General features: G+C 40.4%; 1 protein-coding gene across 2 annotated transcripts in view; it reads right to left on the bottom strand.

Moving 5' to 3' along the window:
* LOC131074113 (ribonuclease J) overlaps positions 1–27,628 on the bottom strand; it is a 301,289-nt gene that overhangs the window by 197,114 nt on the left and 76,547 nt on the right. For both annotated transcript variants that reach the window (XM_058010661.2, XM_058010662.2), the window contains exons 5-7: positions 24,544–24,600; positions 24,065–24,256; positions 23,869–23,946 (exon numbers count right to left, since the gene is read on the bottom strand). In XM_058010661.2, the coding sequence (XP_057866644.2) occupies positions 23,869–23,946; positions 24,065–24,256; positions 24,544–24,600 (327 nt within the window). The remainder of the gene's footprint in view (positions 1–23,868; positions 23,947–24,064; positions 24,257–24,543; positions 24,601–27,628) is intronic.

Here is a 27,628-nt window from a genome sequence, read left to right as displayed (position 1 = left end):
GATCAATAACCTACCTACCTTGTTGGCACAAGCATCTCTTACCCTACAAACTCGCCGAGAGGAAACCTACCGTGAGAACCGTTGGTAACAAATTTTACAACAATTCCAAGAGACGAGTTGACAAGAGGAGGAGGAACATGACAAAGGCTGCCGAAGAACCTCCCACTCGACAAAACGTAGGAATTGATGCCTGTGACACTGAACAAAGACTGAAATCGTGTACCGAAGGGACAAGAGGAAGACAGACATGAGGCAGCAGCGAGAGTACTAAGATTGGAGCAACAAGCCAAATGAAGGAGACGGCTGAAGAAAATTACCGAGGAAGGAAGTGGAGGGAATGGCAATGATGGCTCCACTGGCGAGGGCCAAGTTTCTGTATTGATAGAAACCACTAGAAAGCGGTTGGAGGACCTTTCCCTCACGTTGGAAGAGATTGGCGACGGGAGTACGGTAGAACCGTACACGCCATTTAGAGGTGACGAGACCAGGAGAGAAAAGAAGACCGAGACCGAGAACAAAGAAGTGGGAGATACCGGTGCGGTCGAAGGTGTTGAGAACGCACAAGGGCACGGTAGTAGAAGCAATCTGCTCGGTTCAGGCTCATCAAACCCTGGAAGTCAGAGTAACCTGGTGGGACCCAACGTACCAAATTCTGGCGGACCAAGTCCTGGAGGGCCAGTTTCTGGTGGACCAATTTCTAGAGGGTTAGTTTATGGAGGGCAAACTGAGCCACAGCCAAGGAGTATAATGGCGAACAGGCAGAAGTTGCCTAAATTCACTGGAGATGGGAAGGAAGATCCTATACGGCATTGTAGTACATGTGAGACAATCTGGTCGACCAATGGAGTGACCAACAAATCTGAGTGGGTGGTGTAGTTCCCTGCCACCCTACCCGAGGTAGCCATCGACTGGTACTCCGATACAGACAAGACGAAGGTAGGTACTTGGGACGAGTTACAGAAAGCCTTCGAGACGTAGTTTTGACTCCTTCGGGACGATAATGAAAACGTTGTCAAAATCTTGTGCACAAAGCAGGGAAAGAACGAGACAATACGAACATACAACCGAAGACTCAAAGAATTGCTAGGAAAGATAGATAGTCGACCCGCCGATGGATTGAAAAAGCGGTGGTTCGTTGAAGGACTGAGATCCTCTCTCAAGAAGAAAATGAAGATTGTCCCTCCTACCTCGTACGAGGACACATACAATCGAGCCATGGACCTCGAAAGCAAAGGAAAGACCTCGAAGAAGAAGAAGGATAAATCATCAGGTGATGATGGTTCCTCTAAGAGCAGTAGTGACGAGGACTCAAGCAAGAAGGTTCACGCTCTATAGAAGGACATGCATAGAATGATGAAAGAATTCAAAGCAATGAAGGGGAGCAGTAGTAAGAACGAAGGGGAATTGTGGTGCGCAGATTGCGAGGAGGAAGGCCACACTATGGGTACGTGTCTGAAGAAAGCTTTTTGTGACATTTGTCAAGTACTGGGACACTCCACCAAGGAGTGCCCGTACAATATGAAAACAAGAAGCGCCCAAGTGCTTCTGACTCAGGAATAACCTTCCACAGCCACGGTAGTTGCTCACCCACAACAATCGGCCAATACCACAGCATCTTCTGGAGGGTACAAAAACAATAGACGAGGAAAGAATAACAACAATAGCACCCACAGAGTGCAGTATGATGCAAAAGGCCACCCAATTATCCAATGTTGAGCCTGTAATGAATGGGGACACTATGCCCGTGATTGTCCCAAAGGAGACACCTCTTAGCATATGTGTTGGTGGTGCGGGCCAGGAGATCACGACGACAGGAGTTGCCCGAAGTTTGGAGTAAATTTGTTAACCATTGAAAAGTCCAATGAAAAGGAGACGCTCGCCATCACTAGAGCACAAACAAAGAAGGCTACTTATCTTGACCCCCATACGGAGAAGGAACGAGTACGGGCAGCCAAGGCTGATATTGAGCGAGAAATGAGGAAGAAGCCCCGAGAAAACCAAACAAGTACGTCTATTGAATCCGACTAGAACATCCTCCGGCAAGCGTTGCAGACCAAGGTACCAGTCAAACTCCAGGTCCTCCTCAACACCATGCCGAGATTAAGAGAAACCATCACTAATGCCATAGAAGTGTCAATCCATACAACAACACTTCACACAAAGGTGTCGGTCAGCCCCTCGGTTGACCCCATGTTGTTGGCGGTGAACAGCAGGAGACACCTGGCAGTGGTGGAAATGGGGGGATATTGGGTATGATCCTCACGAACACCATCATAGACGAAGGGTCTGGGGTGAATGTACTTCCCGATACTATGGTCGCTGACCTTCAACCTGGTGGGTGTCGACCAGCACGGTATCAAACCCATCGGGGCACTCATGGCTCAACAAGTGGCGATCAGCACTCGGCCCTTCGTTCTCGACTTTGTGGTAATTCCCTTGAAGAAAAGGGGTTATGACGCAATCCTTGGAAGAGGCTAGCTGATTAAAGCCAGAGTTAATCACAACTGGAAGCGGAACACGTTGTCCATGGAGAAGGGGGGTCGGAAATTCATTATCGACCTCCGAACACAGATGGTGAGTGAAGAAATGGCATCTTCTTTAGATTCTGAGTTTAATGCAGATTCCGGGGTGGATGAGAACAAAAGGGAGCCGAACAACGAAGGTGTTCCTGGAATTAGAAGACTGCTCTGAGGATGAGCGAGGCTCGTTGAATGGGTTATTCCACTGCCAGATGGAAGATTATGAAGTATTCCATCATACGTTCCACATGCTACAAATTGAAGATGAGCCAAGCGAGAAAGATGAGTTTCCGCCAGAATATAGGGAGTATAAGGAAGGAGACGCCAGAGTGAACGGTGTTTCGGCGTACGAGTTTACAAAGGACAGACCAATGTGGTACGAAGACCCCACCGTCAAGGAGACGAACTTAGGAGATGTTGCCACCCCTTGAAATATCTGGGTTGCAGATGATTAGAATCCAGTGCTGAAGGCTGCAGCCTTCAAAATTTTCATGGAATATAAGGACGTGTTCGCTTGGTCCTACAAAGATCTGAAAGGAGTCCCACCCGAACTGTGCATCCATCGGATACCATTTGTCCCTAGAGCCCAACCGGTACGGAAGAGGCCATACCACATGAATAAAAACTATGCGGCCAAGGTGAACGAAGAAATCGAGCGGATGCTGGAAGCCGACATCATATTTAGGGTGGAGACAAGTGAGTGGGTCTCGCCAATCGTGATCTCGCAGAAGGAGGCCAACCAGATCCGCATCTACATGGATTTTCGGTGCCTCAACGTAGTCACCATCAAGGATCAGTTCCCTATACCTTTCACAGACAGCATCCTGGAGAAGGTGGCTGGCCATGAAATGTACTCATTTCTGGACGGCTTCTCGGGATACAATTAAATTTCGATAGCTGAGGAGGACAAGTTAAAGACCACTTTTATGGTGGAGGATGGAGTCTATGCGTACAACCGAATGTCGTTCGGTTTGTGCAATGCTCCGGCAACATTTTAGAGGATAGTTCTTCACATCTTCAACAAAATGTCTGTGGGAAATGTTATCACATAAGCTTGCACCCTTGTTGAGCTATCAACTCAGCAACCTTATGAAACATGGAAACGACCCCGAGGTGTGGTACCTTGCGCAAGGGGGTTGAATCTCCGGAGAAGGTCGGCTTCCTTCTCTATCTAGGTGCAGGTGTTGAACCAACTCAACACTTCAAAACTAACTCCTAAACCTATCCTAACAATCTCCAGAGGAAAAGGGAAGAGAGAAATTGCTTGAAATAAAGGGAGGTGATGCACCAAGAAGAGATTGTTCCTCTCCCTACCTAAATGACACAAGTAATTAACTGAAACACCCTGAAGATGCACAACTTTCAGTTATATGAGTAACCCCAATGCATAGATGAAGGTTAGAATCCACTGAATGCCAAGAGGGGAGAAGGATTCCCACAAGTCACACTCAGAAAACCAATTAACACAGCATATATGAAGAGAAAAAGCCACAACATGCACCTATGATGAAAGTAAGAAAGCATACACAACATTCATAGGTTGAAAGAAGGCAAGAATAGTGTTTTTCAATTAATCATAAGGCCAAACGCCAATCTTACAGTTGCAAAAATGCAAAGATTACAAATCTTCAAGAGGAGGAGAGCATAAGAAAACTCTAGGCAGCAAGGAGAGAATCCTTTACAATGAGGCTTAAAAGCCTTTATATAGAAAAAATGGGTTACAATGGTGATCATGACCCCTGCATGTCAGTCTGGAAGTGCAAGGAAGTGCATGCACTTGGCTTGTACATGCAAGCAACCTAGCCATACCTCCAAAGGCAATTCTGAGGAAGATAGATTGACTGACCTTACAAAGTCAGACATGACAGTCATGACAAAAGCATGGCCCCGTACCTCCTTGATGGAAACCCTGCCAAAACATTTAATGCACCCTTGTGGCTCCACAAAAAAAATGCATGTCACCAAAACTGTCAAAGCATTTAAAGCCTTGAGTGTCGATCACGCCATCCAGAAGTGTCGCCAGTCGGAAGGAAGCCCGAAGACTTCGGAAGTTCAGACTCCCGAAGTGAGGAAGACAAGGGAAGGAGCAAGGAACCTCAGAACCTCGAGGTTTCGGAGTTCCGGGATAGGAGAAAGGAGGGCTAGGAAAGGAACTTCAAAACCTCGGGGTTCTGGAGTTCCGGAGGAGCTAGGAAGAGAAGGCAAAAGGGGAAGGAACTTCGGAACCTCGGGGTTCCGGAATTCAAGAGAGGGAAAAGGTTAAAGAGAGAAGGGGAACTTCGGAGACCTGGGTCACCGTAGTTGGGGAACTTCGGAGACCGGGGTCTTTGTAGTTGGACAAGGAACTTCGGAGACTGGGGTCTTCGTAGTTGGGGAACTTCGGTGACCGGGATCTCCGTAGTTGGACAAAGAACTTCAGAGACCGGGGTCTCCGTAGTTGGGGAACTTCGGCAACCAGGGTCTCCGTAGTTGGACTAGGAACTTCGGCAACTTGGGGGTTCCGGAGTTCCGGGGGTAGAAGGACAAGGAACTACGAAAACTGGGGGTTCCGGAGTTCCGGGGTAACTTCGGAGACCAGGGTCTCCGTAGTTAGACAAGGAACTTCGGAACCTGGGGGTTCCGGAGTTCCGGGGGAGGAGAACAGAAGAAAAGCTAAGGGAAGGAAGGGAACTTTGAAAACTCGGAGTTTCGGAGTTTCGGAGCAGGAAAGAAAGAGGCTAAGGCAAAGAAACTCGGAACCTTGGGGTTTCGGAGTTTCGGAGAAGAGAAAGAGAGGGCCAAGGAAACTCCGACAAGGCAACACTTCAAACCATGATTTCACTGCTTTTCTCCTTGATCAACTGGGCAGCGCTAGTCCATGGAACATATCTCTGATCGGTTCTCACTGATGGACCAAGGGTGTAATAAAATGACAACAAGAAACTTTAAGGCCTTCATGGATGACTGATCTATTTTTAGTAGCGAAGACACTCGCTTGGTGGCACAAAGCGAATGTATGGAGAGATGTCGGAGGGCTAGGCTTGCCTTGAATCCGAATAAATGCAGATTTATGGTGCCACCAGGGAAGTTGTTGGGCCATATTGTTTGCAAGGCTGGATTAAAAACTGACCCGGATAAGGTACGGGTAATTGTGGAGATGGAGTCGCCCATGGATGTGACAGTGTTGTGACCTTTTCACACATCACCCCATTGCTAACAGGGACCCCCACTTTTCTTGCTTTTTGCGTTGTTAGGTTAGGTTTTTGGCTGCTTAGTGGGCAATTTTGCATTTCTTGTGCCCGGGTCTCGGAATTTTGATCATGCCTCGTGTCGTTTAGGGTTTTTGAGGTTATAGGATCAGGCACATAAATTGAGATTTTAGTGATCCTAGTTTTGTCTAAGTGTTGAACTTTTTGGAACCTTAACGTGTTTTTAAATGTCCCCATCGGTGATTTTAAATGCTAAAGTGTTTTCAGACCTTTTGGAGTTGTTTTCTCCCTCCTAGAGAATTATTTAAGTTGATTTCGCACTTTGTCCCGATAGAATCTCTTGTGTTACGCTCCAATTTCTAATGAATTTACCCAAGTCCAATTGAGTTTTATTAAGTTACGGAGTTTCTAAGTGATTTTGAGTGGAAAAATCATCATTTTCCGAAGTAAAATCCATATTCTAATAGTTAAAAGGTCAGAATTCCATGCTAGAGGTGTTTTCCCCTCATATTCCTGACTACCCATGGTTTTCCCCACTCCAAATTCAAACTAGACATGGATTTCCCTGAAATCCATACTTGCCTCATTTTTCCACCACTGTGAATCCATACTAGGGCCGTTTTTCCCATGGAAGCATTAAAATTTGATTAAGTGTCAGAATTTATCCTGACTACACACGATTTTCCACTAGGGAGGTATGGATAGGTTGTTGATGATGTTTGCATTCATTCCACACCTGGGTCGATTTTCCACCAGGTATTTGTGACAAGTTTTTAAGGATTTTTGTTTGGATTTTCATCTAGACTAATAGCGATTTTCCACTGAGAGCATTTTTCATAATTTTGAGTCTAGATTTTCATCCAGACTGAGGTCGTTTTCCCACCTGAGGGGTATTTTTGGGTGATGACTTAATTTTGAGTGGAGTTTTTCACTCCACACTCATATCGATTTTCCCCTAGCCCATTTTTGTGCACGTTTGATGATTTTTGAGTTTGGATTTTCATCCAAACTGGGATCGATTTTCCCCAAGGGGATATTTGACAATTTTTAAAGTGATTTTGTGAGGATTTTTTAATCCTTACTAAGATCGATTTTCCCCAATTGGCCCATTTTTATTTAAATTGAAATATTTTAATAAATAAGCTTCATTTTAATTGTTTTTAATAAAAGGCAATGATTATTTAAAAGATGAAAGCAATTAATAAATGATTTGCAATGAGCATTTAATGTTTTCAACCCTCTAGACGCAAATTAGTTTCACCCGAGCAAGTATAAGAACAAGTGTTTTATTCCACATTGCTTGTGTGGTGAAAATTGGTGATGAAAGTTAGTTTAAAGGGAGGAGTCCAGCATTATTTTTTTATTGAGTTTGCCAGGTGGATTCCATGCAAGGGTAATTTTCTCCATAGTTGGCAATTTTGGAGCAAGTGTTTAAGTGAAGTGTTAGATTGAAGACATATTTCTTCCTCCATTCCAGCTTGCTAGACAATCCATTCCATTGCTGCCATTGAAGCTTATTTGACTCCATTGTTTTCAGATTTTCGATTTTTTGGGGAGTTCGCGATTTTTCTATTTTGGTAACTTTGATCATTTTGGAGGGCTCCTACCTCCATAGTTGGCGATTTTCCTTGGGGCTGCTATTTTTTGCTGCTGATTCAGATTGGTTTGCTGCCATTGGAGACCCCGCCCCCCATGCCACGATTTTGGTGAAGTCAGCCATTTTGGCAAAAATTGCGATTTTGGTGAAGGGCGATTTGTGTTGAGGTTTCAAACTTTGAAGATTTTTCCTTGATATCACCTGGTTTATCTGCTGTTTTCAGACCATTCTTGGCATATTGGAGTGTGCATTGAAGACATTTTTTTTCAGATTTGTGGAGGATGGCACCATAGCTGGGAAAGTTCGATTTTTATTTTGGCTAGTGTTGGAGCATATTTTGTTGAATTCCATGCATCTTTGATGCCACCATTGTTCCCTACTTGCTGTCATTTACTGAAGATCTGAGTTTTAACTCCATTGCTTCAAGTTCGACCTCCATTGTTGGATGTACATTCAATTTTCAGACTTATTCTTTATTACCCAGCCAGCTGCAACTTTAGCGATTTGTATTTGGACACATTTTGGAGGCATTTTGGGATCATTTTCAGACCATCGGAGGGCTGTCTGAGGTCTGCAACTGTGTTATTGGCTGCTTTTCCTCGGAAATTTATCTTTTACCAGCCATACCTATGTTCCCAAGATTGATCATTATCATCATCAAGACTGATTTTTATCAAGTTTGTGCATTTTTTTTAAGGATTGCAACATGTTTTGAGAGGTTAATTTATTAGTTCCAGGTAGTCTTCAGATTTGTGACCTCCATTGTTGACTACGGAAGGTATCTTCAGACCTTTTTTTTGGTGAAAACACAACCTTTCACACCTTTCCCTAGTCACTCATAATCCAGTATACTCCTTTGCACTATGATGTGCATGAAATTTCTAAGTATAGGGGCTGTTGATTTCATGAGGATTTAATACCCTAGTCTTGTCACATTTTGTGTTTAAATTGTTAAGATCTACATAGAGTGTGGACTATTTTCCTGACTTCATGCTCTAATTAACCTAAATCATTAGGAAGTCAGGAATTCTATTAAGAATATTATATTTTTCCTGAGTTCTAACTTCAAGCTTCGTAAAGGTGCGATGTCGAAGTCCGCATTTAAGGAAAGAAGAGAACAACAGAAGATGCTGGAGACTGGATTCTATCTAGAGTCTAAGATGTCGTCCAGATGGAAGGAGATTACGGATACAAACATGTATTTCCTGAGCCTGAACCTGATGTGACAGCGGATGTTCATAGTCGGAAATCAGATTCCTTCCCCAGCGTATGTAAACATTATGAAGAGCAGTATTTTTCAAGCCATTGGATTTCCATAGTCCATACAATGCAGCAAGGTTATCCTAGAGTGTGCACGATGTTATGATCCTCGCTCGCGAATCATCAAGACTCCTAAGGGCGTTGTCATTGCCTACCTTGTTGAGGATGCGATTGCTGAGGTGTTTGGAATTCCATGCGGAGCGGATATGAGGGATGCAACTAAGGATGAATATGAAGAGCGGTACAGGAAGAAGATGGATGTGTGTAAGAGTATGATAAACAAAGAGTGGATGATCGAGCCTAGCCTTCATCATTCCAAGGCTCCCAAGACACTCATGTGCACAAACTTCAAAGAGGAATATAGTGACTTAGTATTCCTGCTTAACAGAGTGATGGGGACGCCGCAGGGTGCAATATTCGAAGAATGAATGTTCTACTTCATCTAGGATTATCTTAGAGGGACATTAATAAATTGGTCTAGAATCATAAGTGACAACCTAGACTTTCAGTCGAGGAATGTAGAGCGGTCCAAGTCATTCGCCATGACTTCCTACCTAGTATACATGCTTGCACGGTTTGTTTCATACAAAGGATTGATATGCAAAGGTGAAGTTGGAAATGGACAAGGACAATTCAGGAGTCATGAGTGCTATCCCCAACTGAACATGAATAGAATTGAAGACTATAAGAGAGTGAATGATGTATTCACCATGTACATCACGTGGATGCTGCAAGGCGGAATCCACAGAAGATTGTCCAAGGAGGCAACAGAGCTAATAGAGAAATATGGATTGTGGTATATTCAGTTTCCCACTTTCACGTACCTTAGGATTCATGGGTTTCAATCCGAACCCTACAGGGTTCCTAGGCATCCGTCTGACAGAATGATCTTGTTGGAAGTGGTGAGATAGCTTCTAGAGTTTGAACCCATCCAAAGAGAGAAGCATAGGACAGGCATGACATTCCTATTTCAATTGGGAAGACATTGGAGGTTTGCCAGTCTACCTTAGCCGCCAACACTGCTAGTGAAGAGCTTGCATTCTATCGATTTGCAACCTTCAAGAAAAGAGAAAGATTCGATCTTGACAAGAAAGTTGGAAGGATCAGGAGAGACAAGTTAATCCACAAGGTAGACATAGAAGATTATTAGGCCAACCTGATGGACGAGCAGGCAGTGAAGAGACGAATGTGGTCCAGAATGTCAGTGGATTTCATGAGGAAGTGTGGACATTCCTCATTCTTGATCAGGTGTTAGATGACAGGGATCATATGCATCCACAGTATGAAAATGAAATGAAGAAGGCAATCTTATTGCCTAATTGGTCAGAATCAGAAGAGATTGATCTGAATGTATTGATGAGAGAGGTCTTGAGTTTCTCCCGTACATGGGTAGACATTCAGATGAATAAGTTAGTTCATATGGGTGTTTCCTTCACTTATGAAAAGATGAAGCCGGAAGAATCTACTTCCGAAGATGATCAGAGGACTACCAGTGATGTCAGGATTCATGCAGAGGAAGAGAGTCAAGCTCCCAAGAGAAAGAAATACACGCCAAGAGGAGTCAAGGCCAGAGGGAAGAAGATTGAGGAGGTCAAGAAGAAGAAACAAAAGACTATCACTCCTTCACCACCTCTCAGTGTCTCATCAATTAAGGAAATTGAAATAACAGAACAAAATAAGGAGACCCAACAAGGTTCCAACACAGTGATACTACCAGAGAATATTCAGGAGTTACACGCCACAACAACATCTGCTCCACCAAATGAGAATGATGATCAGTCGGGATCCCCTACTGTCCTTTTGGAGGTTAGTTTGGGAAATGAGATATATGATTTGACCAGGAGTAACCCTGATGATGATGATGCTATCTCGGCATTGAGAGCACTTGATTGAGATATGTGTCTAGATGATGGTATGGAGATGGCCGCTATTCCTGATTGGCTGATGAGAAGTATGGAAAAAAGTAAGAAGATGATAGAGGTACAGCCTATCGATAACATTGATGACTACCTAGCTAGGAGCAATAAGGAGAAAGAACCCAAGAGAGCTGAGATTTTGTCACACATAGCTACAGATGAGACAGGAATGCGGATTGCGCAAGTGGTTGTTCCTATTGGAGGTGTGACAGCGAACATTGCTACTCCTTCCAGATTACTTCAGTTGCCCTTCGTCGTACATCAAGAGAGCAAGAGTTTCAGGAGATTGGTGATAACCTTAAGGCGATCAATGCCAAGTTAGATAGAGAAATAGAAGAGAAGGAGAAATACAGAAAAGAGAATATCAGACTAGAGTATATTGCGGGGACAAGGCGTGAAAATCCCACCCTTATTTCCCCTATTGCAGTTGATCATGGACTACATTCACCCTTTGAGGCAGTGAGAAATACTCTCGGAGATGGAAAGATGGATTGAGAGTGCAAGAAAGCAGGCAGATGATTTCCTTACTCAGTTTGTCCAGGCATATCATAGGACAATAGGGCTCATGTTTAGAATCCAGTATTTGGAGGGAGTTTGGGAAGAATTCCAGCCTATTCAGGAGAAGACTATTCCACGCCTCAAAGCTTTGAAGAAGATTCCTAAGTCCACTTTGATCAACGAGAGCATTGCACACAGTGGAGACAGATACAATTTCCATGGCTGGTATTGTTCATTGGCCGTGAAGAGATCAACTTATGAGAACGCCCAGTTGAGTTGTACGGAGATGGAAGGATTGATTCAGGACATTCAGATGAAGATCCTTGCCTCAATTGAAGAGTTATTGCATGTTGGTATTAGTGATGCTAGTAGTTTACACTTAGCCGAATTAAGAGACAAGATGAAACTTATGTATTTTTGTCAGTTGGACTCTTTGAAGAAGAGTCGGATAGATTATTTGGTCTCTTTATTGATTCATGTTCATAGTTCGCAGAAGCTCATGTCAGATTGGGAGAACACTTTGGATGCTTGCTCAGATTCATTGGATGTGATTGATTTGCAGCAAGATACCTTGCCTAGCATTTCCATGGAGGAGTTAGATTTTGTATTGGCTAGATTCTTGAAGTTTGCTAGGAGAGAGAGAGATACATGGAGGAATCTTCTAGAAGATTCCCTATTTAATGACTAGGTATCTTTTTATTGGGCCATATGTTGGTGGCACCATTTTTTATGTAAACCCTAATTAGGGCAATTCTAGGGTTTTGTTGGCATGATCTTGGTCATTGCTCTTGTATCAATCTTGGCCATCCATTTTGCAAGAGACTCTATATATACCTCCTTCTCTCTCATTTGTAAGGGAAGGTTTTTGTAGAATTGTTGGTATATGCTGCAGCTATTTGTATCTAAATCATTGTTCAATTGTTGGTGATTTTGCTCTTCAAATGTTGTCTTTGCATTCGTAGTTCTCAATTACTCCAAGTTAGATTAGAATTTGTTTTCATGTTTGTTAGATTGAGTGAAAGATTTGTTGAATATATTTGTGTGGAATACTTAATCCATACCACTAACCTCTTGCCGCTAGTAAGTGCACCTTGTGTGGTCAACTGGAAATTTGAGTAAGCTTATTTTCAATTATTATGCAACCTTTGACAAGCATCAACTTGGATGGTGTCAATGTGTGATGGTAATAGTCTAAAAATCCTTGAGTATACCTTAGACGATTGTACTAAGCTTGTGTCAATACCTATTTGTGAGACCTTGCCTAGTTTGATTCCACTAAACTTGTTCATCATTTCCTACATTCCTAGGCCTAGAATAGATTTCCTGAACCCTATTCCTTTTGCCCATTTTTTTAGTAAGAATTAAGTCTGGAACTACATTGCTAAATCCTAATTGTCAACACATCTATTCCACATATTTCATGATCGAAGAAGATAATCCTAACATTTGTGTAAGTCCACAAGTGAACACAGCAATTCACATCGACCACTGAGTTACCCACTCGTCAAGACCTGACATGTAGAAACCTTGGTATCATTTTAGTTGATCTTACCCTTAGCATCTAAGGTGATTTTTTTCAAGCGAGGGTAAATTACTTTAGTATTTTATTCTGAAATGTTATGTGCATAAAACACACATCAACAGACAGGAGTAAAGTCCTTCCTGGGACATATAGGATATTACCGAAAGTTCATTAAGAACTTTGCTCAACTTTCATTCTCATTGGACGAGCTGACACGGAAGGGCAAACCGTACGTGTGGGGACTGGCATAGGGGCAAGCATTTGATGAACTCAAGAGGAGACTGGTGGCTGCATCCATTCTGGCCTATCCAAACTGGGACCGAGAATTCCACATACATGTGGATGCCTCGAACTATGCCATTGGGGCTACGCTAGCACAAGAAGGGGGACATGGGTTGGACCATCCCATCTATTTTGCTAGTCGCTTACTGTCGAAAGTCGAGAAGAATTATAGTACCACCGAGAGGAAAGCCCTCGGAATGGTCTATGTCGTACAAAAATTTCAACACTACTTCCTGACAACACCTTTCACTTTTTATGTGGATCAGCAGGCGTAGATGTACCTGGTAAATAAACCCATTATCCAAGGCAAGATAAGCAGGTGGCTATTACTCCTTCAAGAGTTCACATTCACCATAATTGTACGGCCAGGCAAGAGCCATGTGATCGCTGATCAGTTGTCCCGGATTAAGTCGGGAGAGTCGCCAGAGGGAGTCAATGATGACTTTCCGGACGCACATCTGTTCCAAATTGCTGCACTACCTTCGTGGTATGCAAACATTAGGGAATACTTGTCCACCTCTCGATTCCCAGCCGATATGTTACCAAGCAAGAGAGCAGGACATTCCAGCTAATTAATGGGTTGTTGTACAAAATGGGACCCGACCAAGTCCTCAGAAGATGTGTGATGGAAGAAGAGATTCTGAGAGTCCTACGGGAAGCACACGAAGGGCCTGCAGGAAGCCACATGGGTCCAGACACCACCGCACACAAAGTATTGCTAGTCGGACTATGGTGGCCCACCCTGTATGATGATGCACGAGAATGGGTGGTTGGTTGTGATACTTTTCAGAGGGCAGGAAAACCATTGAAGCGAGACTTTATGCCCCTCAATTCATCCCATGCCCAGGAGTTGTTCGAACGCTGTGGTCTAGATTTCATTGGACCCTTGAAGGCCAACAGAACACGGAGATGTCGTTACATTGTGGTGGCGACATAGTACCTCATTAAGTGGGTTGAGGCACGCGCACTGCAGGATAACTCAGCTTCGAGTACAGCTAAGTTCATTTATGAACATATCATCACAAGGTACGGCATTCCGATTCAACTAACGAGTGATCGCGGTGGGCACTTTGTGAACCATGTAGTCAAGCTGCTCACGACGGAATTCGAAAATTTCATTCCTTGTCTAGCCCGTACTACCCAAGGGCCAATGGGCAGGCCGAGGCCACTAATAAAATATTGGTATCTGTGATCTATAAGTCCTGTGGTGTTGAGCAAGAAGATTGGGAAGAGAAGTTGCCATCCGTACTGTGGGCATACCGGACCACCTACAAAGTCACGACGGGCCAAGCACCCTTTCAGTTAATGTGCGGCCAAGAGGCCATTGTGCCGGCAGAGTTCATGGTCCCGAGTCTAAGGATAGCAATTGAGAAAGACTTCGATTTGAATATAAATTTTGAAGTGTTACCGAGCGATAGAGCTATCTCAATTTTATTATTTAAAATTTTCTATGAGATGAAAGAATCAGTTGTAAAATATTGCGGTGTGTTCACATAGTGAGAGTCTTAGCAGCGTTTGAGCCAAGAGATGTATTCTATATTTTCAGCTGATGGAAGTTTTTTTAAAAAGAAATGTTTTAATGATAATAAAGTTCAGTTTTGAATTTCTAAAAATTATCAGTGAGGTTGGAGCCTCAGTACTTTGTTATGAGTTGGTGCTCATTTTTAGGTTGGTGCCTCAGTCATTCTATGTTGAAGCTCTTGACGTGAGTCGTAGCTCACTATTGTAATCTGAGTTGGTGCTCATTCGGTTGATGCCCTTACTTTGATAATAAAAAACTTTGTATGTCATGGTTTTTTACCCGAAAGGTTTTTCCACGAGAAAACTGATGTTAGTCTCTTGATGGTTGCTTTGTTTATTTTATCTATGGCTTGTTCTCTAAAATAGAAGAATTTGAAATACTGATTCACACCCCCCCCCCCCATCTCAATATTTTCTTTGCCTTTCATTCTACAGCCATTCCTTGATGCGAATTTGGACAAACTTCGTGGATGTAGTTGTGCATTCAAAGTCCACCAAAGATGAAGAATATCAATTTGTCGATCATCTTGGCGATGCGAATCATGAAACTGTGGCTCTTCCATTAAGAAATCACCTTGTTTTTTTCTTGTTTTTGTATTTTCAATTTTTTACATTTTTGGATTTTTTGATAAATGAGAGATCTAGCATATCTCAAATTTGCCTTTGAAAGCTCATTCTAATTCCAGCTTCTTTTGCGAAGCCACTTGATAATCCAGCCATTGTAAATGTATTGTAATTTCCAATTTAATGGACAAGTTATATGCAGGATGGTGTATTTCAAATTTGATATTATGCCTATGACACTAATATTGCTATCTTTCTTTTACTGTAGGTAAGGAGGATGAACATGTATCGATTTCAATGTCATCTCCTTTGATTGGAATGATGGATAATGTGGTATCCCCATCGCATCGCATAATATAAGGTTGCTTTTTATAAAAAAAATATACATATATAAATAAAAGACAAAATTAATTATGTTAACATTAATATTTAATTAATGTAATTTAATTAAAAGTTTAAGGTGTATTAAATATATTCCATTTAATATTTTAAAATGATTAAAGATTAAGAAATTAGTATTTCATTTATTATATTCAAAAGTTTATTATTAATAGTTATGCATTATGTAACGCACTTTAAATAAAGTGCTTGGTAAGGCCCACCCCCCCTGCAGGGAAACGGTGGGACGGGAAACGCAGCCAGGCTGCGTCTACCGCCACACCCCTTCCTTTGGAAGGGAAATGGTGTGACGGTAGCCGCAGCTTAGGCTGCGAACCGTCACCCCGTTCCCCCACGGGAGGGTATTTAACCCACCCCTGCAGGCTGCCAAAGGGGAAAAGGAGAAAGGAGGGAGCACAGAGGTAACGAGGGACTGCAGAGGAGGTTACGTGCAGACCAGGTAAGGAGTGGAATATAAATAATGGTTTTTGCATTAAGACATATAAATGCTATCCTACATGTATTATATAGGATAATAGGGATAGGATGTAATAATGAATGTAGAGATATAAGATAGGTAATGAATTATTATAATTAATATATATACATTAATAAGTACAAATGCATAAAGATAGATAGGGACATTATATATATATATATATATATACACGTCAATACATAGAGGAATAGTTAATATATATATATATATATATATATATATATATATATATATTAATAAATAGGAAGAACTTGTTGTAAACATATATGATGAATGAATCTTAAATAGTAAAGAATGATAGGAAAAATACATATCAGGATAATAGGAATGTATGTAAGGATTACATGTGAATAATGGTTAATGACATTTGATGAATATAGGTAATGAATACAAACTATATACATGTGAATTATGAAATAGGAAATAATAAATGAAAATGCAAAGGAATGTATTATGAATGAAATCACACAAGGGAGGCTATAGGGAGGAAACTCTCATAGTCTAAGGAGGGATTATAGTATATACTGAAGGTTGATATGCATATATAGGGCTTAATTGACTAAACATCAACTAAGAAGAGACGGATCTGGCCGGTCCCCTCTGAGGACTTGGATGATGAAGGCATCACCCAAGGCAAGGAATAGACAAGGGTCTTCCTTAAAGGGCTTGGGTGTAAGAGGTTACACCCAAGATAGGATTCGAACGCAACTTCGATTTCCTGAAGGGCTTGGAACCAAGGGGTTCCAAGAAGGCGAGCTTCATAGCTGCCTAAGGACATACTTCCGTATGGCATTCGTATCCTTTATTAGATAAAAATTACGAACATGCTAATTCAATGTTAAAAATAGATTGTGAATTAAAATGGTTTATTTTTATATATATATCTATATGTTGTGTTCTAACAATCTGTTTTGCAGGTTAATGATCTCTAAATAGTAGGGACATTACAGATAAATAGTAGCGTGGCCACGATCAAGTGGCACCTTGATCGGACATGTCTTTTAGACATGTCCGACCAAGATGTCACTTGGTCGTGACCCCTACTAACAACAACCAATCCATAACTAATCGGTGCTTCAAACATACCCGATAATGAATCGGTATCCTTAATGATAACAGCGCTCATAACATGCCCTATAATGAATCGGTATTATTGCTGATGATAATAGTGCTTAATCGTATCCGATCGGTATCATATGTTAATGATAATAGTGCTTAAGCATATCCGATCATGAATCGGTGTCATTTGTTAATTGTTACAGATATAAAACATACCCGATTATGAATCGGTATCAAAGCATATGGATTAATATAACATAAACAATAACAATAGTTGTTAGCATTATATGCTATCGGGTTAATACCCCGATAGCATATTAATGCCGATATGAATCGACATTAATATGCTATCGGGTTAATAGCCCGATAGCATTTTAGATTGATGCTTAACATAGTTAAGCAGGTCGTCAATCTAATCCAATAGCAATATCATAATTGTGACCAATGTTATAGTCTAATAAACATAAAGCATGAATGAGTAAACAGAATATAGGAGATTACTGAGTTAGGAGAGTCTTATCTTGCAGAGGCTACTAATGCATTAACACTCCCTCTTAGCTTTTGGAAGATAAGGTAACCTGCATCACATTTCTTTTCTTCAAAATGTCAGTCTCCAAGAATATATATCATCTATACATATAATATGAAGTACCATCAGAACATAGGATACAAACATAAAACATTACTCGAAGTATGTGACATAGGGTACCACCCAACTATGTGATATAATAGATTCATCATTTTATTATGACAAGATATCACCTAAACACGTGATATCAGTATTGCCTAAACACGCAATACTGAGGATAAACATATGATGATGGTTAAATTCTCATCTTATCCATGTTGTGATATGTGCACAAACATTTCATTCAAATGTTTTATCACAACAACATCATGGCACATCCATGACATACCAGAGATCCAACATGATAACTGGTTTGAGAATCATAAGATCGTCACCTTATGATGTTTGCATACAAGTGTTCATAATCTGAGAGATCTTCACCTCTTAGATATGAACACAGGGGGTAAAACCCAGAATGTCTCAACATGACAAAAGAAGTTTACATTTTCAACATCTTATTTACAAAGCAGATTATCTTTCTATCATACCTAAACCCTTTCTGAAGTGATCAACCTTCACTCTGGAAAGTGGTTTGGTCAGAATATCTGCAATTTGATCTCTTGTACTAACATATTCTAATTTGATCAAATTTTTGTCTACCATGTCTCATACATAATGGTATGGGATCTCAATATGTTTGGATCTATCATGGAACACTGGATTCACTGAAAGTTTTATGCAACTTTGATTGTCGCAATGGATGATAGTAGGTTTCATCAGATTGCCAAACAATCCCACAAGCAACTTTCTAAGCCACACTGCTTCTCGGGCAGCCATGGAGGTTGCAATGTATTCGGCCTCAGTGGAACTTTGTGCTACAAAAGACTGCTTTCTGCTGATCCAGGATATCATGGCTGATCCCAAACTGAAGCAGCACCCAGAGGTGCTTTTCTGATCAGTCACACTTCCAGCCCAATCTGAATCTGAGAATCCGTGTAGATTAAGATCAATTTTCTTATACTTGAGACCAAGGTTTAAGGTGCCTTGTAAATATCTCATAATGTGTTTTACTGCTACCAAGGGTATCTCCTTTGGTTCACACATAAACTGACTCAAGGCATTCACTGCATAGCAGATATCTGGTCTTGTATTTACCAGATACATAAGAGACCCAATCATTTGCCTGTATAGAGTGGGGTTGGTAGAAAGTGATTCTGCTACTGCTTCTTTAAGTTTATGAAGATTGGTTTCCATTGGAGCGGTCATAGGTTTGCAATTGAGCATTCCAAATCTCTTCAGGATGTCTAATGTATACTTGCCTTGGTTTAGAACAATGTTGTCAGGATTCTGCCATACTTCCAACCCTAGGAAATAATGAAGGAATCCCAAGTGCTTCATATCAAATTCTTTGGATAGCTCTTTCTTGCATTGATCTATAAGGTGATCTTCTCCTATGATTAATAAATCATCAACATATAAAATCATTAGTAGCATATCACCTTTATTCTGTTTGTAGTAGAGATTAAGATCTACATCATTTTTAGAGAAGCCTAGTTTTGATAGATATGTGTCAATTCTTTCATACCAGGCCTTGGGAGCCTATTTGAGCCCATATAGAGCTTTCTTGAGTCTACACACATGAGATTCTGCATGATGGATCTCAAACCCTTCAGGTTGCTCTAGGTATACTTCTTCAGATATCTCTCCATTAAGAAAAGTTGTCTTTACATCCATTTGATGTACCTTCCATCCCTTTGCTGCTGCAATGGCTAGTACAGCCCTTACTGAGGTATATCTGGCTACAGGAGCAAATGTTTCTTAATAGTCTATCCCTTCCTTTTGAGAAAAACCTCTGGCTACAAATCTGCTGCCATCTGCTGCATGTTTGATCTTGAAGAGCCATTTAGAGGAAACAACAGACTTCTTAGTTGGCCTAGGAACAATTTCCCATACATCATTTTTCATTATGGATTGATACTCTTCAGACATAGCATCCTTCCATACTTGATGTTTAAGGGCATTTGTTACATTGTCAGGTTCGTTTTTAGATAGGTCATTCATAAGAGAAACATAGCTAGTAAATTTATTAGGTCTTTTGCTTTCTCTGAAGGTTCCAGAAGGAGCAGCAAACCTTTGAGCTTCTTCTACTATTTTGGTGGCCCATAGTGGTCTTTTCTTGAGATTTCTAGGTGTGTTTTCATTTTCATTTTCAGTTTCATCTAGATTCTCCCTCTGAAACTCAGGGGCAGGATTTTCATCTAAGTTAGAGGTAGGTACATAGATTTCAGGTTCTATGAAGTTCTGAGCTCTTTTGAAAGCCAAGTCTTCTTCAAATATTACATCCCTACTTAGTTCAATATTTCTTTGACCAAGTACATAGATTTTGTAGGCTTTGGAGGTTTCACTATATCCTACAAGCAATCCTCTCTTTCCAGAAGGTTCTAGTTTTAGTCTCTTTTCTTTAGGTATATGGATATAGACAGGACATCCAAATATCCTAAGGTGGCTAATATCAGGCTTAATTTTTAGTGAATACTTCCTCACGAGTTTTGTCCTCAAGATGGGAGTGAGGGCACCTGTTCTGTATATATACAGCGGTGCTGGAAGCTTCAGCCCAGAGATTAGTGTTAAGGTTTCGATCTAGGATCATGGCTTTGGCAGCTTCAACTATAGTCCTATTTTTCCTTTCCGCTACCCCATTTTGTTGGGGGTTATAAGGTATAGTAAGCTCCCTCTTAATCCCATTATCTCTACAAAATTCTTTAAATGAATCTGATGTGTATTCTCCCCCATTGTCGGTTCTTAGGGTTTTAACTTTGTTTTTTGAGTGGTTTTCAGTTAGTAATTTAAATTCTTTAAACCTAGACAGGATCTCTTCTGATTCTTTACTTTTCAGAAAGTAGATCCAAGTCTTCCTAGAGTAGTCATCAACAAATATTACATAATACAAGAATCCCCCTAGAGAGGATACGGACATAGGTCCGCATACATCAAAATGAACTAATTCTAGAATTTTGCTAGTTTTCCTAATACTATTTTGGAATGCACCTTTGGTATTCTTACCTAGGGCACATCCTTTGCATGCCCCTGAATGATCTTGCTTTAATTTGGGTAGACCTGTGACAAGGTTTCCCATTAAAGATAAAGCCCTAAAATTCAGATGGCCTAATCTTCTATGCCAAACTTCATTTGCATTAGTGGCTTCATGGATTAGGGCTAGATTGGTTTCCCTGCACAGCTCATACAAATAGCCTTGTCTCTGTCCAATGGTCTTTGCCTTCTTGATGCAGGAGTTCCTTGGCCAAGCCAATACTTTGTTGTCCATGAATGTCACTTTGTATCCTTTATCTTCCAGTGCCGATATAGAAACTAGATTTCTTTTGATGCCGGGGACATATAGTACTCCTTCAAGCCGTAAGGTTATGCCTGTCTTCAATTTGATGGTGCAGGTTCCTACTCCTCTGACTGGATATGTGGAGTCATCTCCGATGGTTACGTCCTCATCACTCTCCGATGTCATGGAATCAAGTACTTCTCTAAACCCAGTGATGTGCCTGGATGAACCACTGTCAATCACCCATGGGTTGATTTTGTTAGAAGCTTGACTTGTGAGTGCTGAGTAGAATACGTATTTCTCGGAGTCATCTTCCCCTTTAGTCTTCCCTGCTTTGACAAATGTAGCATGTTTCTTGGTTCTTTCCGGGCATTTTGCAACGAAGTGTCCGAACTGATCACATCTGTAACATTGAATGTGAGATAAGTCCTCCTTTGAAGTGTTCTTGCCTTGACGACCTTTTCTCTTTCTAAACTACCTTTTCTTGTTTTGCTTGGTGGAGTTGGTGTTGAGAACTTGCAGGTCTTCATCTATGTTCTTGTGTTTCATTCCCATTTTGTTCAATCTTGATTCCTCTTGGAGACAGTCATCCCTTAATCTTTCAAATTTCGGATATTTGGACCTTGCACTGATGCCTTGGACGAATGTGCTCCATCCACTAGGCAACCCATCTAAAGAAATGAGTGTTAGCTCTTTGCTTTGGATCTCGTAGTCCAGAGTTGCAAGTTCATCTTTTAGAACTGATATCCGCATAAAGTAGGCGTTGATTGTCTCCCCTTTGTTCATGGTGATATGATTTATTTCTCGTTTTAATGCTAGAGTTCGACTTGCATTTGATATCTCAAATGTGCTTTCAAGAGCTTTGAACATTTTATAGGATGTCTGATGTTTTCTTATGATGGGCATTATGTTGTCTCTCACCCCATCAACTAATATTTTTATTGCCTTTTCATTTCCCTCAATCCATGCTGTTTTGTCAGGTTCATTTTCGGGTTGATCATTTTTAGTTTGAACAAACGAATCCACTTTGTTCTCCTTTAAGATCATTTGAATTCTGAATTTTCAGGCTGAAAAATCATCGCCACCTCCGAGTCTGTCTTCGAATCTGATAGCACTGGCCATTTGAAGAAATGTGATGTAGTATATAACCTTGTTCTTAAATTTGTTTCACGAAATTAAATAGCCTCAAGTTCGATCAACTTGGCTCTGATACCATGTAAATGTATTGTAATTTCCAATTTAATGGACAAGTTATATGCAGGATGGTGTATTTTAAATTTGATATTCTGCCTATGACACTAATATAGCTATCTTTCTTTTACTGCAGGTAAGGAGGATGAACATGTATCGATTTCAATGTCATCTCCTTTGATTGGAATGATGTATAAATAGTAGGGTGGCCACGATCAAGTGGCACCTTGATCGGACATGTCTTTTCCTTTGATTGGAATGATGTATAAATAGTAGGGTGGCCACGATCAAGTGGCACCTTGATCGGAAATGTCTTTTAGACATGTCCGACCAAGATGTCACTTGGTCATGACCCCTGCTAACAACAACCAATCCATAACTAATCGGTGCTTCAAACATACCCGATAATGAATCGGTATCCTTAATGATAACAGCGCTTATAACATGCCCGATAATGAATCGGTATTATTGCTGATGATAATAGTGCTTAATCATATCCGATCGGTATCATATGTTAATGATAATAGTGCTTAAACATATCCGATCATGAATCGGTGTCATTTGTTAATTGTTACAGATATAAAACATACCCAATTATGAATCAGTATCAAAGCATATGGATTAATATAACATAAACAATAACAATAGTTGTTAGCATTATATGCTATCGGGTTAATACCCTGATAGCATATTAATGCCGATATGAATCGACATTAATATGCTATCGGGTTAATAGCCCAATAGCATTTTAGATTGACGCTTAACATAGTTAAGCAGGTCGTCAATCTAATCCAATATCAATATCATAATTGTGACCAATGTTATAGTCTGATAAACATAAAGCATGAATGAGTAAACAGAATATAGGAGATTACTGAGTTAGGAGAGTCTTATCTTGCAGAGGCTACTAATGCATTAACAGCCATCACTTTCTTTATTGTGTGAATTTTGCGAGCATCAACTGATTCATTCATGTAATCACTATCAAGCCCTCCTTCTAGCACCAATTCTATTGATGGTGGTTTTATGCATGTTCGACACAATTTCTTACTGAGGAGGTCAGACATTATTTGAAATAGGATTTTCTCATTTCCTTGTACACAGAAGTAACTTTGGACATCTCCCAAAAAATAGAAACTCCTAAAAATAGAAAAAGAAAAAAGCAAAAAACAACAGCTTCCCGGATTGGCCCCAAAATGCCAAAAATGAAACTTTTTCGAAAAAGCATAAAGCAACTTTGTCAGAATGGATCTCGAAAAATTGTGCTTTCATTCCTTTGACCTTTTTGAGCACATCTGTAATGTACATAATATATATAATGTACAGCACTAAACAGCGATACTAAAAGTGAAAAAAAATTGCTGTATTGCGAACTCAAACCTAAACCCAAAGCTGAATTCGCAACTAATGTTTTATATGCATGTTTTGTCATTTGTTTATACCCGATATCATATCATAGTTATCCTTTATGCTCTGCGCAGTATGCATTGTGTGATACAATTTAATCAACATTGTGAAGATAAATGAAAAAAATCTGTACTTCACAATTCATGGGCTAAACTCCCATTGTTTGTTTTCTCTCTATATCTCTATGTTATTAAAATACTTCCAGATTTACAAAACAGTATGTTTTTCTCTTCTTTTTTTTCTAAATTTTTTGGCAACCAGATTATTTTCCCAATTAAATCCAGAAATCCAGAAAAAATCTTAATCTTCTGGTTTGCCAATTTTTTCCCCAAACAATTTTGCTGCTACAAATGCATGCATGCATATATCTATGTACGTATGTCATTTCGTTGGGTATGATATGAGCATTGTTTGTTGCCTCTCAAATCTATTATGTAATCATAATTTGACAACAAAATGTCAAAACATCAAATAAATAATTTACAGGCACTTGTTGAAACCTTCGGATAAAAAAGACCATATGACTTCTATATACAGGTAATATAAGATAGCTGCCAGAACTTACCAATGTAATGCCTTCTTTTGCAAGTTCTTCTAATGCTACACGATCAAAGCTTCTTCCATCCAAAGGCGACTCATCAATCTGTAAAGCGAGACAAGATTCATCACATTATCATCTGTGTGTTCTTAGAATGGTGATGTACATCATTCAACAGATATTTTTTTCAATGAAGTATTAAGATTTGGAATAAAGCATCTACCTTCCAATCTCCTGTGTGAAAAAGTGTCCCGTCTTCACAACGAAGCACCAACCCACAACAATCTGGTATTGAGTGAGTAACTCGAATAGGTTCTACTTCAAATGGTCCAGCATGGAACCTCTCTCTCATGTTGAAGACAGTCAATCTAGTCTTGGCTTCAATATTGTAATCTTTCAATCGCTTCTTTATAAGCTATTGATCATGAACAATACATGTCAAAATCTACTAAGCTTATTTATATCTATGACAAAAGCTTTAACGAAATTGCTGCATATTTCTTTCACATGCTTGGCTGGTTAAAGGAAGTTTGTAAATCATAGTCACAAGGACTCTATTTCGATTTAAAGAATCATAATCTCAGTATGAGATGATAAGTATATTGTTATTATTTCACCATTTATAACAGAATCATACAAACAGAATTAAAAATGTAGTAAAAACAAAAATACTCACTAAAGTTACAAGAAAATTAGAAATACCTCCATAGTGAATGGTGTGGAGAAAATTTTAGTATGAGAGTCCAGCGCTGGAACTACCTGCTCAGAGAAAACATAAAAGCATCCCTATTTTTAGGCATAATTACAAACAGATAAAAAGTAATGCCAGTTACACTTGATATTTGTTGCCTTTCCTAGTACCATAGCAATACAAGTCTTGTAGCTGTATAATATTCATTTACAGGAAATATAATATTATAAACACAAGCATAGATATAGTTAGAATACTTATATATTAGTTTGCACTAACAGCCAAAATACCTTAATAAGGCTTGAAATCAATGAAACAAAATTACCTCTAAATAAAAGTATGTTGTAAAAAAAAAAAAACATGCATAGTCATACATCAAACAGTCAATGAAAATTATAGTATACGGAAGTCAATTTGAAAAGATCATAAATAAGTCTAACACCCATTCTTGTTACACTGTCCCAAATTGCATAAGTATTGGTTGAAACATATATTACCTAAAACTCCCTCCCCGCTCCGGATACATTTGCCAATAAACCTATGCCTCATAATCTATCCACCTCAAATACAGCCCAGATACATATCCATACAAGGATATGAGCCAAGCACGGTTAGGAGATGGATGGGATGAGTCATGACCATTACAAATCTGACCTGTGACCCACCTGTAGCTGTTATGTTGTGCCCGTAAGAACTTCCAGTAAAGTTTTTAAATCTCCATTTACCCTTGACATGTTTCAGAATATATATGCTTCACATCATCTTGTCAATCTTTGGCTCATTAATAACCCTCACACAATTATAAACACTCATCAAAAGATCAGACGTGTGCCTATGTAAAGAATTCAATTTTTTTTTAAAGTTCATGTCCTAAGTATTGGCGACTACCTATAAGAGAAGAGTAAGATGCAAGTAGGAATAGTATCAAAGTATTGGTATGCGTCAAGCAGCCATGGCATGCCTATACAAATGACCAATGTCAAATAATGTAAAGGCACGCCTACAAACAAAAGAATGCTCCAATATAAATTGTTTGTGGTCTTTAAGTGGGCACTTGGACTATGTCACACACCAATATAAAGCTTATTCTTAGTCTTAATTCAGGATCAGAGGCACAAATTGCTACACAAAGTCACATACATAGTCCAGCTAGTGGGAGTGGCAATTATGCTGCTTGTGGCTTCAAGTTCAACAAACCAGCAGATGACATTAATGTTCTTGATGAAAAGCAATATGATTATTTGTCTTGATTTTCCATGTGCAATTGAACTAACTGTAGACGGCAACCATGAAGACACTGACTGCCCAAAACAGAAAGGGGTAAACATGTTGGACGTTGAGGAGCTAGACGAGGAAGTACTGGCGATTACCAAGCTCCAGACCAAGAAGGCACTATATCCTGATCCCTGTATGGAAAAAGAGAGACTTTGAGAGGTGAAGATGGACATTGAACGAGCGATGGCAGAAGAAAGAAGGGCCTCACATGATGCCACCAATACTCTCTACAGTTGGTGTCCAAGAAGACTATAATGAAACAGATGTTACAAGCCACCATACCTATAAGGGTATCAGACCTTCTACAAACCATGCCTCAACTGAAGATGGCTATCACCAACGTGGTCGGTAATGAGATAGCCAGCTAGGAGCATTGCAAACGAACGGAGAGGCCAATGGCGAAGTCAACTGGCAACTCAGCCACCGATCCCATGCTATTAACCATAAGTATCGAAAGGAAGCCTATCATGGTCGAGATGGAGATAATGGGATGAAAGTTGACTAATACCATCATCAACAGAGGCTCCGAAGTGAACATATTGCTGGAGGAGACATAGAAGGGGTTGGGCAAGCCAACATTCTGGCCACCAACCTTCCAACTGGTAGGTGTCAACCAGCACGGTATCAAGCTGCTCGAGACACTTATGGCATAGAAGGTCATCATCGGTACTCGACAATTCTTTCTAGACTTCGTGGTTATCCAACTTGAAAAGAAGGTGTACAATGCCCTCCTCAAAAGGGGTTGGCTGATCACCGCCAAGGCAAACCACAATTGGAAAAAGAATACACTCCATCGAGAGCGAAGGATGGAAGTATGTCATCGATCTGAAGAATTAGGCCATAAGTGAAGAGTCGGCATCCTCTGACTCGAACACTTAACGACTCTAATGACTATGAATGGAGTCCTGAGAGTGGAAAGAGAAGGACGGAACCTAATGACGAGGGGGTACTAAAACTCTAGGGCAACTCAGAGGATGAGACAAGCTCTCTCAACGGATTGTTTCACTAGCAAATGGAGGACTATGAGGTCTTCCACCCAGACTGCAAAATGTTACAAAATTAGTGAAATTGAAGAGGTTGGTGAAGGTATGAAAAGTACCACCTTTCCACTAGAGTATAGAGAGTACAAGGAGGGAGTAGCGAAGGTGGATGATACACTAGCCCATTAGTTCGAGAGAGATAAGACCATCAAGTACGAAGACCCAAACATTAAAAAAGTAAGCTTGGGGGATGAGGATAACCCGAAGGTGATCTTGGTGGGGGACGACTGGAACCCCATAGTGAAAGCAGCAGCATTCAAGATATTTCTTGAGTACAAAGACACCTTTGTGTCGACATAGAAATATTTAAAAGGGATACCTCCAAAACTCTGCGTACACAAAATCCTTCTCATACCAAGTGTGCAACTCATACAGAAGAGGCCCTACAGAATGAACAAGAACTATGCCGCCAAGGTGAATGAAGAGATCAAGAAAATGTTAGAAGTAGACATTATCTTCAAGGTGGAAACAAGTGAGTGGGTGTCACTGATTGTTATTTCCCTGAAGGAGGCAAACCAAATCCAGATCTGTGTGGACTTCGAGTGTCTAAACGCAGTTACAATCAAAGACCCCTTCTCAATACCATTTACTGACAACGTCCTGGAAAAGTGGCAGACTATGAAATTTATTTGTTCTTGGACAGGTTTTCAAGCTATAACCAAATCAATATTGCAAAGGAAGACAAGTTGAAGACCACGTTCGTGGTAGAGGACGATGTGTACGCATACAATAGAATGCCATTCAGCCTGTGTAATGCCCCAGCCACCTTCTAATGAATCAT

This window comes from Cryptomeria japonica, chromosome 4, assembly GCF_030272615.1.
Source record: "Cryptomeria japonica chromosome 4, Sugi_1.0, whole genome shotgun sequence".
In the NCBI taxonomy this organism is placed as follows: domain Eukaryota; kingdom Viridiplantae; phylum Streptophyta; class Pinopsida; order Cupressales; family Cupressaceae; genus Cryptomeria; species Cryptomeria japonica.
The sequence above is the reverse complement of the archived record's forward strand: the minus strand, read 5'-3'. Positions and strand labels throughout refer to the sequence as shown.